A 13,656-nucleotide genomic window follows, 5' to 3' on the forward strand; every position below is an offset into this window, starting at 1 on the left:
ATTTCTATGATAATTTACCTTATAAAACCTAATTTGTTTTTAGTATAATAACATCTGCCTTGAAATATGTATTTTAGTTTTAATTATTTATTTATTTTACTTCAAACATGAATTATTATAATAGTTTGTCCGAATTTTAAGGGGTTAGGTGGGTTTCAAAAGCTCAAAATAGGTACATTTTTATGAATTTTTTTTTATTTAATCAACAGAATATTTCATTCCATCAATTTAACACATAAAAGATACATATTTTATAAGTAGTTTGTGAAATTTTCATTGAAAAATTTTGAAAATTAAGGCGTGGACACGTCGTCTCCTATGACCCCTCAAAAAAAAGTTCTCTCGGCGTAGTCAGGATAACTCATGACAGATTCATCTGAAATTCAAAAACAAAAAATTTTCTGTTAGTAGATGTTTCAAACTCGTGCTTGGACGAAGGAAAAAAAAAACAAAAATTACATTTTTGGCGGCGTTGAAAACAAAAAACCCTTATTTTGAGTAGAATTTGCACCCTTCATGCCCTTGAAAAATTACTTGGAATAGAAAAAAAAAATTCCTTCGTTCAAGCACGAGATAATGTTATTCCAAAGATGTGTGCAAAATTTGAACAAAATCGCTTCATAACTTTTCGAGAAATCGTATCCACCAACTTAAAAAATCGAGTTTTGAGATAAACGCGTTTAAAAACGAAACGCTGCACTGACATGGCCTGATGGGCGGAACTTCTGAAGGGTCTATCTCGTAGAATCTTACTCGGATCAATTTGAAATTTTAGGAGAATATTTTAAACATATTATGCTATTTAATAAGACAAAAAAAAAAAATAAATCGATTTTTTGAAATTTTGAAACCCACCTAACCCCTTAACTTACAACAAAAAGCCCTAACTTAAATTTATTTTCAAGAAAAATAATAACAAAAAACCCTATCTCAAATAACTTCAAAGAAATTAAAAATAATAACAAAATTATACCAGAATTGAATTTGTTACCTGTTTTGAATAAAATTTGCAATATAAATGTTTTTTGCATCTTAAGTTTTTAAGGTTTTATTCAGTTTTTTCCTTCTCCTGAAAAGTAACGAAAAGTGTAGATACGCCTTTTCTATATTAAGCCATCGATATGTATGTAAAACACCTAGAGGCATTTTGTTCGTTATTTGAATTTTACAATTGATGCCAGTATATTATCCATCAAAGTCATATGAATTTGTGTTTTGGATATAAAAACTCATAAAATCACACAAATAGAGAACCTCCTCATTTTGTAGAGCTGTCAAATCAACAAATTTTTTTGTTGTCAAGGAAACGAAATTGCATTGAACAAAGTTTCTTTGAAACCAATTTTTATCAAGCAAAATATTGAATTGAATTTCTCAGAACGATGGTAAAGAGTAAGTTTTTAAAAACATCTTAATTTACCCATTAATAAAGTTTTTCAATTGAAAATTTGCAGTTACCGAGGAATTAGTGCGCAAGAAATCCGAGCATAATGAGTGTCTCATCAGTACGCTTGAAGAACTTTCGTTACACCAGGAGGATATTGAACGAATCGAACATTTACAAAATTGGTGTCGGGAACTGAAAATTTTACTCCTCCAATCGAATCTTATTTCTAAAATAGAAAATTTACATAAATTGAAAAAATTGGAATATTTAAACTTGGCTGTTAATAATATAGAACGCATTGAGAATCTGGAACAACTCGAGTCTCTAACTAAATTAGACTTAACATTGAATTTCATTGGCGACATAACATCGCTCGAAAGCTTAAAGGGAAATTATAATTTGCGCGAATTGATACTCATTGGAAATCCATGTTGTGAATATCCAAACTACAGAGATTATGTAATGGGTACATTGCCGCAGCTGAATAGCCTGGACTCTGAAGAAATCAAATTATCCCAAAAATTACAGGCACAGAAATTATTGAGCAGCTACCGTTCGATTATTGTGCAAAAACAAGCAGACTATTTTATTGAGCGCGATGAGCAAAAGCTGAGAGTGGCACAGAAAAAAGAACAGCTGGAAGCCGAAATGGCGGAAATCGACGATGAAGATATGCGTTTAAAGAAGTTTTGGGATGCCAAAAGCGAGCATTGTCCGGAGACACGCATGGATATTGCAAAATATCATAAGCTCGGTCGAGAGAAAAAAAATATGGACCAGAATGACAAGCAGGTGCGTAAAACACCGGCACTCTTCGCGCCGTGCGGACGTCCATATAATCTCAATCAACCGAAATTGCCATTCAATTTGAGGGATGAGGCCAATGAGTACATACTGGAGCTGGGAATTTACAAGTAAGTGTTCGGCATCGTTAAACACCGAAGGTTATGTATTTCGTTGGAATCAGCAATTGAACCGGGAATCTGAAATTGTAGATTTTTATTAACACTTGTACGCCAGGGGATATAATTTTGTTCACTTAACGGTTGTATGTAACAGCATAAAATAACCGAGATAGATATTTAACCCCTTGCCGTGCTTTAACGGGTCTGACTCGTGGTGACAATTTTGGCCCAAACGTAAATATGATGAGCCAGACTCGTGAATAAATATCACGAGCAGAGGTCGTGTACAGATAATCGGATCAAAGGTAACCATCACGAGTCTGGGTAGTGATTGATTGTTAGTTTATATCTGTATGCGACCAGAGTTAGTCACGAGTCTCATAATTGCTGTTACACCATTTCGTGCATCAGTCCGATCTTTTTACCACGCATTGACGCGCAACACTTGAGCCCGAGTTTCGCCGAGCTAAATGGCATGGCAAGGGGTTAAACATACATAAGTGTATACCAAAATGCTCAAAATGGTGAGAGGAGTCGAGTTAGCCATGCCTGTTCGACCGTCCGTCCGTACTAACAATGGGTTAGTTTAATTTATACTGGCTGGCCGAAGCCACGCAGAGACCATTTTGGTCCATAGCGTAACGGATCAGAGTCCTATTTAACGAAAATATGCATCACTCAAGATGCGCGTACTGTTCGCGAATTTTAGGAGTCGCTCGAGCTTCAGTTCAGGGATAGATTCTAGCCTTTCAAAGCTGTAAGCATCCAGGTAGAATAGTCTAGTTTTCGAGAGAGCCGGACAGTAGCATAGAAGATGATCTAAGGTTTCTCTTGTACCCGGCTCATTACATTTACTGCAAACGTCGTTATTGGTTAAATTTAGCTTGTAAGCGTGTGCTGCAACTAGGCAGTGCCCTGTTAGTATACCAACTAAAGTTCTACAGTTTCTTCTATCGAACGATATAACCGATTTAGTATACTTGTCGTTATATGCCTGTTTACACATGATCCTGGCAACTTTGCAATTGGTTAGGCCAAGCCATCTATCTGCTTTTTGCCTTTCTTAGCATGCGTTCCTTTAGTTCTTTTTGAATTGTGCGCAGGGGCTTAAGTATCTGACTTATTTGATCCCCTGCAAGTTTCGCGCCTTCTTTAGCTATTCCATCCGCTTACTCGTTTCCCTCTATGCCTTTATGCCGTGCTCACGATAACTGCAGATAGGTCAGGTTTGGCAGCCGCATCGCACATAGGGACAACGATACCACTTAGACCACGAAATGGGTCCGTTGTGAGCCGCGGGAGCTGGGCTACATTTCCCTTTCCATATTGAACTATCCTGAGCTTTTGACAAAGCGTAAAACGTTGTTGATACCTAAAGTGTATTCGTTAAGAAATAGGTTCTCAAATATCGGTTCCTGCTTCTGGCTAGAGCTGGGCATGTCTAAAAAAGGTGTTGAATTGTTTCGAACTTCTCCTCATTTCTGCAGCTACGACAGAAATCATGCGTGTAAACGGCTTATCTCCTTGCATGATTTCCTATGAGACCTATGTCTTGTGAGGGCTCCTATTAAGGGCCTAATTTAAAGTCTACTCAATTTTGTAATACTCTTGGACAGACGTAGATTTAGCCTTGGCCATGTTTGCCTAGCAATTCCACAGGTATTAACGCTAATCCATCTTTGATTTGCGGAACTTATTGTATTAGTGCCTCCTTAATAAGAAGCTTACAAGTTGCGAGAGGTACCTCCATCAAATTACTTATGTTTGGCATACAGGTACCTTCTCTTGCAAGTTGGTCAGCCCTACAGTTCCCTGGTATATCTCAGTGGCCTGGAACCCAGCATAAGATTATACGATATTGTTTGTTGTTTGACCATCTCATTAAGAGATTGGCGACAACGTAAAGCACTCCTTGATGTTGTTTGAAATGCATCCAGGGCTCGTAGGGCAGCTTGACTGCTGATAGAATGCAGATATCGCTCATTTGCTGCAACGTCGTCATAACTCAAAAATTGTGATTTTACAGGAGACGCATTTTTCAGTTTTTAAATTGTTTTATATATATTAAAATGGTATATGAAAAGAAGATTATGGTCAAATTTGCTGAAATAGCATCTGGTTAAGACGTATATGTAAATTAAAGGTTGAAATGTATAATGGACTTTTTTCTGTAGCTTCAAAAGTACTCCGAGTTTTTCTTATGACGTTGTTGCTGCAAGAATAGGTTTTATGGTCTGACATAATTAAAATTGTGACGTTACTGCAAATAACAAATAGTTTTATAGCTGAAAACCTATTGCAAATTCTGACTTGTGACTGTATTATATTTGCACCTTACTAAACATTATAAGAGAAAAAAATATGGATATTAAATAAAATTTATTGCATTCCTTGCATATTTTATTGTAACATAAAAATTAACATATTACTTCAGGTACAAAAATAAAGAAACATAAATTCACGTAAAAAATAATATTCATTTTAAATAAAAAAATGAATTGAATAAGGATTACAATTGCTCGTAAAAAGGTCTATAATACTTAGGAATGTGATTTTTCTGTATCAATTCTAGCAGATCTTTTTTTTTGCGGTCCGCTATCTGAGGTTTTGTATAAAATGCTCTTGTCATTATAATATCCTTCATGTTTTTCTTTTTAATGATATTATTTGCCACCTTAAATTCGTTTTCGTGGACTCGTTAAAATCATCGGAGTTTCGACACCGGTTGTGTTAGCCTCAGAACTGTCTGATGTTGAATTTGGTTCGCAGTGACTGTTACTCTTACTGACAATATCGGGTGGAATGTATGTAGTATCACGTACAGAATCGTCATCATCCTCAGATGATGAGCTCGAGCTTAATGAGTCTGATTTCATTTCAACAAAATTCACTGTTGATGTACTTTTTATCTGGCATTCTTTACCCTTTCCATCTTGTGTTTTTAAAGCCATTCCCACCATTTTGGCGGATGGAGAATTAGTTTCCATTATTTTTTTACTGAAATTGACAACAATACTGACATAAATGGAAATGATTCATAGCAAATAATTTATACTTAAAAAATAATCATAATCATAGTCACTCCAGATAAAATGAATATATTTTAATAATATTTCAATACAATTTTGTACACAAATCTTCTTCCCTTCATCTTAGGTAGGTTAATATTGAAAATGGGCGAAATCGGCTAAACGACCACCTCCCAAATAACGCTAATTTTCAAAAACGAAAAAAATGTGGTATTTTGCACCGAATTTAGCCTGCCTTAGTCCAGATTTACACGGGGAAAGGAAAGGATTTTGTTCGTGAGAGAAGGACGGATGGGGAAGAGAAACGAATTTTCGTTTCCCGTACTAGCGACACGTTTTGTGCTGCTTTTTTGTATTGACAAGTAAAGAAGTAAACGTCAAAAGCAACGACTGTTGCCGAAAACAATTTTGCCCGTGTGATCGCGATGGAAACATCAAAAGTTTGACCTTCTAAAAATCGGGGTTTTTTCAGTTTTTTAATAAAAAAATACGAAATAATTGAAATAATAATGTAAATCTGGTACGGGCGATAGCCATTGATGTTGTGAACAACATATTAAAATTTCAGACGATTCGGTTGAATAGGTTTGTTTTTTTTTTTTTTGATAACACCAGGCCGAAAAAAGTCATTTCGAGATAATTGAGTTCGAAATTTCGAAAAAACCAAAAATAAATTTTTTGAAATTTCTAGACCACCTTAAGTTAGGTTAGATAGTGCCGCCTGATCTGTAAAGAGATCTCACTTGACCTATAGGGTCATTTGTGTTAACAGTGCTATGTATTTGGACTTCAATTTTTATTTTGTGTAATTCTTAATGCACATCTTCGCTAGTTTTAACAAGCCATTCAGCCCTTTGTCGGCAATATCCTTCAAGGATGACAAATATGCTGATCTTAGGCCCGTTGGCGAGTCAGTTTTGGTATTCCAAGACCTTAGCATAATTTTCACGGTTTTGTACGAGGTTGAGTGTTCCTATATCGATGGCGTTTCCAGAGCTAATCCTCATTTGGTTTCGATTTCAGAAATAGGAGTGATGGGTATATTTCTGACGTGCTCAATCTCGGCAATTCGAATTGCTTTGTATCTTGGTATCCAGTAAATAGTGTCCTGCGCATGAAGTTAATTCAAGTACCATAGATCTCGTATATATACAAGGTTGCACAAAATTAATCAGCCTATCAGAGAATTTATAATTTTTACAAATGGCGTTGTAGGCGAATTCTATTTAATACTTGCGAACCAGAAAGACACACACACAGTCTCGCACAAAATTCTTCTTTGGAATCTAGTCCTTCTAAATCTAGGCTTCCACTCGGCTTTCCTTTTATGGCAGCATTCTTGGTCCTATCTTGTTTATACTTTTCATGAATGGCGTTGGCCGTTGTTTCAATTCTGTTGACTCTATGCAGACCATTTGAGAATCGTCGCAGAATCTCCTCTTTTTCGCGGAATCTCCTCTCTATCGGATACATTTCATTACAGGAAGACTTGAATGCTATGAATGACTGGGCTCGGCAAAACAAACTATATCTTAATAGTTTGACGTTTTCCAAGTCAATGAAATTCGTGATTTTGGTGTTATTTTTTATTCGATTTTGATTCCATATTAACTCTATTATTCGTTATTGATTTTAAAGACCCATGCACTAGAAAAATCTTCTATAATGCTTTAGCTCGTTCGCAGTTGGAGTATGGCTCCGTCATCTGGAATCCGCTGCATTCCTCAGATTCTCTTAGAATTTGCTCTTCAACCTTTTCACTTTGATAGTCCCTTGTCATCCTACAGTGCCAGGTGTATGCTTATCATAATTTTATCACTTCAGGTCCGACGACTTGTTTTTATACGATACAATATCCGGTATCATTGACAGTTCAGACAGACATTCAGGTCAAATAAGTTTCAATATTCCTAATAGAGGACTTCGCTCTTATAATCTTTTTTATGTTGAAGTTCTCAGATCTAATTAAATTAGCCTTGTATATGTAATTTAGAAATTATTACTACCTTTTTTTGCAGATACTTGGACACATCGCAAATCAAAGTGGATGTAGAGTCAAATTATCTGCGAGTTTCTGTGAAAGGAAAAATTTTCCAAATGACATTTTCGGAAGAGATTAAAACTACAGAAGCGAGAATACAACGTTCACAATTAACTGGTCACCTACTTGTAAATTTGCCGAAATTGAAGGCCAATGAATTGCTCATTGTACGAGCAAAAAATAAAGGTATAAATAATTTGTTTCTCAAGAAAACTTCCAATAGCGAAATTAAGTAACGCATAAAATTTGTGTGTAAAAATAAATACACCAAACTCTTTTTTTACACGGTAGATACGTTCCTTAGAAAAGCGTGCAAAAAATTGTGTAAAAGAATACATGCGACATACAAGGTGAAGTCCAAAATAAACAATACTGTGCAAAAATAGAAATGACAGGAGCTTTGTCCTGATAACTTCGAGTTTATTTATTCAAAATAGTCCCCTCTGGCCTCGAAACACTATTTTGCGTGATCTAAAAGCTTTTCGAAAGAGTGTTTCAGGTCATTGACCGGAATGCCCTTCAGGTTGTCGGTACAAGCCTTTTGGATGGCTTCTACGGACGCAAAACGTTTTCCTTTCATGGCCAAACGCAATTTTTCGAAAAGGTGGAAGTCACAAGGAGCCATATCAGGGGAATACGGTGAGTGATTGATGGTTACAATGTGATTTCTAGTCAAAAAATTAGTCACAAGAGTGGATCGATGAGATGGTGCATTATCATGCAATAAGCGCCAGCTTCCTCCTGCGCGGTATTCAGGACGACAACAACACTGCAAAATGCCAAGATAGAAAATTGCATTGACGGTTTGGCACGCTGGCACGAACTCCTGGTGGGCAATTCCCTTGAATCGTAAAAACAAATGAGCATCAACTTGATTTTTGACTTATTCAGACTCAAGGTTTTGGGTGGTGGCTTGTCTGAGGCCTTCCATTTGGCACTTTGCCGCTGAGTTTCAGGTTCACGTTTCATCACCAGTTACAAAGTTGTAAAGGAAGTTCTCTCCTTTTCTCGCCTCTTTAATGAGATCTTTCGAATGTTGAATTCTGAGAAATTTTTGGTCCTTAGTTAACTTTTGCGGAATGAAACGTACTCAGACCTTTCGTAAGCCCAAAACTATCAGTTAAAATGCGATAAATCGATGTTTTGGAGATATTCAACTCCGATTCCATGAATTTCAACTATGATTTCGGTTAATTTTTGATAAATTTACCAACAATTTCGATACAGTTTTTGATGAGTACTGATTTTGGGCGGCCCGTATGATCATTGTCATTTATGTCCCCACAACCATCTCTGAAACCACTCATGAGTTCTGACACGAGATAGACAATCATCGCCATAAACTTTTTCCATCAATTCAAATGTTTCGGTAAATGTTTTACTGATTTTAAAACAAAATTTGAATTACCTCTTTGTTCGAAACTCATTTTTGTACCGATGACACAAACATACTGACACGTTAGACGCAATAACTTCGCTTCCACTGAACCGAATATTACCAAGCTTTCACTGGAAGTCAGTTAGGGATGTAAATTCCAACGCACTAACTAATTAGAAAAACCGAAAAGAAAATATTTTTATGACGCCAGTCTTGTTTATTTTGGACTTCACCTTGTATAATCTTGATCATAGAACTTCTTGAAGAATTTACATTCAAATGAGTGAAAAACACATCTTTCTATTCACAGACAATACCAGCCAGTTTACGAGGTGTAAAGCAGATAAAAGGTAGGTTTTAACAGTTCGGTTTGTAATAGACAAAATTAAATACCCACCAATGATCTTTCGGAGGTCGCTGCTCTAAATTTCCAACCCTAGATTTTGTTCAAATGAAATGAATAACTTAGCTGCCTAAATGATAACGCCGACAAGTTAAGGTCATGGTTTTATTACATTATTTTTTTATGGACAAAAACGCACTCAAAGACGCCAGCAGAGAACTAACCGCTTAAAAAAAACGAAAGAGGCCATAAAATTAGTTTTTTCCCTCGTATTACGATCGAATCGATGTGCTTCAGGCTAACAACTAGTGAGTCACACATCATTACACTCATCGTAGTATGGCTTGTCTTTCAGTTAAACTACGTTTAAATACTCGATTTTGAGGTTCGAAGAAAAAAATATGCCTACAAAGATATTTATTATTTCTACCCAGGTATATTATGCAAATTCGGGCACAAATAAAATTCCGAAGAAGTGGTTAAGAACAAGTAAACCCCTTTCTAAGGCACTAAAATACAATGCATTAACCTATGAAGCTGGCCATCGACAGGAGGGACTACGCTATGGGCATCTTTTTAGACATAGAGGGGGCGCTTGATAATCCCACTTTTGATAGTATGTGCAGCTCTGCTAGTAGGCACGACGTAGACCGGGTGCTAGTGAATTGGATTCATTCGATGCTGATCTGAAGAATCGTCTCGGTGCGAGCAGAGGAAGATCTGCTGGGTTAATAGAGGCTGCCCCCAAGGCGGTGTGCTGTCTCCATTGCTCTGGTGCAATGGATCGATCCTCTGCTCACCACCTTAAACAAATCGGAAGTCTACGCAGCCCGGAGCCCTTTCTGCCATTCCCTTCTGCAGCCGTCGAAGTCACGGTTAGCAAGCTTGACAGGCTGAGAGAGGCTGCAGATGGACAAAACTGATGTTACCTGTCATGTCCGACCGACTGTCGCAGTTCCTCCTGTCACTAAGCAGAGGGGACTTTAGTGGGCTGGTTGGACTGATGACGAGCCACTTTCTATGGGCAAAATACATGGAAAAGGTGGGCATCTCAGACAGTGCACTCAGCCCAGTAATGTAGAGAGGAGGATGAGACGCCGGACCACTTTCTATGCGTCTGCCCCACCTTCGCTCGATTCAGGCTTGAGGTCTTCCGCACTGATGTGTTAAGAAGCGACCACCCTGCCTCCTTGGCACTACAAGATCTACTCAGATTTCTTCGGAAGTCGAGTAGATTTAAAGAAAATTAAAAAGGGAATCCGAGCGCAGTACAATGGATTTAATTGTGTCTGAGTGCTGTACTTGCTAGTCTGTCCCGACAAAAAAAAAAAACCTATGAAACAAAGAGTAAAAAGTACTATTTTAGTTTCTGTAGACTTTTACGGCCTTTTAATGGAAATTTGCTCTGAAAATACTCTAATGAAATTTTCAGGGAAAATATTTTCTAGAGCCTTTTAACCCTCCAGCGACCTTACAACGAATTGTTTTTCAAACTTCTACAAAAATGATCCAAACGAATCTATTTTGAGCGAGCTAAGGGGTTAACATGTTCTAAAACAATATTTCTCATGAACTTCCCTGAGATAATTATTTTAAACGTTTTTTTCACTTTTTCGAAAAATGCTTAGGTACATGAGAATGCAAAAAACTTTGCATCCTGAGTTGGAATTACTGCGCTCTCAAAATGGCTATTGCTTTGTGTAGTTAATATGAATTTAACAAGAAGCGTAATGCTACCATGCCTCGTTATTGCATATTTTTAGGCACATTGCATTTTAGGTGCTGTATATTCTGCCTACATTAACACAGGCTACACATATGTATATGAATGCATGTATGTATAGATTTGTCCTTTTACCGCACTTCTTCGATACTTTCTTGTTTTTAAAGTTTTTCTGTTAGCGAAGTGGTAATATGCACTTTTTATTAACTTAGTAGTGCAGAATAAACTAAAACAAAGAAACCTTAATTTGACCTATAGGAAGACCCTGAATCTGAACTCTCTGCGCCATTTCTATAGCTGCCGTGCTCATCGATATTAACGCGCAAACCTTCACATTTATTCCCGAGAATCTGGAAATTAAAAAACAAAAAACCAAGTTTTGATTGAGATCAGGAACTTGTGAGTGGCTCGTTGTGCCGGAAAAAGGTTATTTTTCTCGGCGAATGGAGTCCTTTGTGCTTCAAATTAGCGCCGAAATGAATTGAATGACACCGTGTGTATCTCGAAAAACTGCCGTCATGACTTATTAGTTAGGAGACTCAGCTTGACTTTCTTCGCCTTTGATTTCGGGACCATTTGGTCAACCGATACTTTGTCTCTGGTGTATTCTGATGAATCCATGTTTCGCTCACGTTAACGAAGCGCGGCAAAAATTAACACTTCTCTTTCGGATAGTTTTTTTCATATCCAAATAGTTATTTAAAACTGAAGTCACTGAATCACTGATCGAAGTGCGAAAAAAGTTAAATTTTTTGGCTTTTTCAAAGTAAAAAAAATTATAAAAATCGTAAAATTTAAAATTTGTATGATCGAAGTTCGAGAAAAGTTAAATTTTTTGGCTTTTTTAGAGTAAAAAAAAAAATATATAAAAATCTTAAAATTTAAAATTTTTAAAGTTCGGGCTAAACGACAGCTACACATTTTCTGAATATTTTGTAAAAAGTTGAAAACAATCGATCCGTTATTTAATTAGTTATCATGTCGTCCATTTGTAAAAACATCACTTTCGGAATATTGGTTTCAAAGATGTTCATAATTGCATTAGGGAAAGGCAACGCAACAGGTTGGCAACAGGTGGCTCTCGCACACCCGAACTAATGCGCATTGCGGAAAACTCTTTTCGATCTAAACAACTTCTACACTCAAAAAAATCAAAAAATAAAAATTAAACAAAATATTTTCACTTTTCCAATCTTCAAAGGAGGAAGAGCCCACATCAATCCGAACACGTTCACTCGCTGAACTTGGTGGTTTTCGTCAACTATTTTTGGTGCAGTGATCTCAATTGGGCGACAACAACGTTCGACGTCGCTTGTTGTGATTCGACCGCATCTTCAATCTCTTCCCAGTAGTAGTCGATTTCAATCGATGATTAATGGGTTAGGGGTAGTGAGGCCTGAAAAAATGATGATTTTCAATAATTTTTTTTTGCTAGTCAATTGCTCTATTTTACAAAAATAAAAACATAGCATTAATACATCACGTTTCGACTTGACTTTAGCAAAATTAAAAAAAAAAAATATTAATTGTAAAAGTTATCGCTATTTGTTTGGAGCCCGTTTCTCCAGAAGTCCCTTGCGGTGATTATCACAAGTTCTTGGAGATTCATCACAAGAAATTAATTCTATTAATAGATAATCCACGTTTTTTTTCTAAATTAACAATATGGAGGTCTCAGGAAATATTTTGCAGATTTTCGAGAAAAACACCGACAATTAATGGTTTAAAAAAAATTTTTTAAATAAATAATCCCTCGATCAGGCACAAGTGTTTTATGTTTTTCAAAAGTAGTAAGCATTTTATTGAAATCTACCACGCGGTTTTCAAGTTACAGTGATCACCAGTTCAAAAAACATAGTTTTGAGAAAAACGCATTTAAAGTTTTGCTACTCGGCTACTTTTGCTCTCGATTTGTCGGATTCACTTCACATTTGCTCAGAATATTTTTAAGATATTATACTTTAAGAAAATGCAAAAAAAACAAATCTTTTGAAAATTCTGACCACCCATAACCCCTTAAGGACAGGTCTATTTGACAGATCAATTCGAAAATTATGTTGGATTTGATGTGGCAACACCATCTCTTCTAATTTTCAGGGATTCTTTCATACGCCCTTGTATTGTAATGAGTTAGTAATCAAAACAGCCGGCCGCCGTAGCCGAATGGTTGGGTGCATGACCACCATTCGGGAGTGCGTAGGTTCGAATCTCCGTGCATGAAACAGAAAATTAATAGAAAAAGTTTTTTCTAATAGCGGACGCCCCTCGGTAGACAATGGCACCCCCACGAGTGTATTTCTGCCTCCTCATCTGCCATTCGAAGTCTGCTTAACACTTTAAGTCCCTCCATTTCTACACCAACATCAAGACGCACGCCTCAAATAGGAGGAGGGACTCGGCCAAACACCTAACAGAGGTGTTATTTATTTTTTTCGCAATCAAAAGTGTTTACATACAATAATTATTTCCTTTTTTCCTTTCATCTCGCAGCAAGTCGGAATTAAAAGGAACTGTGGATATACAAAATATTTGCAGCAACGATTACTTGGATGTTCCTGAGCTAATCGATTGAATTATTTGCTACCGACGACTTTCGCTGACTTTCACTTAGTAAATAAACAATTGTTTGCTTATATTTTTTAAATAAAAATCGCATTTGTTTTATTTCTTGAAAGGGTAGTACTCGTTTCTATGTATGTATGTATGTTTGAATGTATGCATGTGGATACTTACAGTACAGTGAGTATTTGTTCGTACAACTACTGTTAGTAAATATATTACTTGGAAAAATTTTGAGTTTGTAGTTGGATCGCTTTGTTTTATGTATGTATGTATGTATGTATTTCGCGA

The 13,656-nt window shown here is 36.5% G+C and overlaps 1 protein-coding gene across 1 annotated transcript; it reads left to right on the forward strand.

Annotated features, from left to right (window-relative positions):
• The first annotated feature begins 1,229 nt into the window (after positions 1 to 1,229).
• On the forward strand, positions 1,230 to 13,456 carry LOC129238158 (protein tilB). The gene is made up of 5 exons (XM_054873194.1): positions 1,230 to 1,392; positions 1,455 to 2,301; positions 7,340 to 7,596; positions 9,051 to 9,090; positions 13,297 to 13,456. The coding sequence occupies exons 1-5, from the start codon at positions 1,383 to 1,385 to the stop codon at positions 13,376 to 13,378; spliced, it is 1,236 nt and encodes a 411-aa protein (XP_054729169.1). The 5' UTR covers positions 1,230 to 1,382; the 3' UTR covers positions 13,379 to 13,456.
• The last annotated feature ends 200 nt before the right edge of the window (positions 13,457 to 13,656 follow it).

The sequence above is a fragment of the Anastrepha obliqua genome, chromosome 2 (assembly GCF_027943255.1).
Source record: "Anastrepha obliqua isolate idAnaObli1 chromosome 2, idAnaObli1_1.0, whole genome shotgun sequence".
In the NCBI taxonomy this organism is placed as follows: Eukaryota; Metazoa; Arthropoda; class Insecta; order Diptera; family Tephritidae; genus Anastrepha; species Anastrepha obliqua.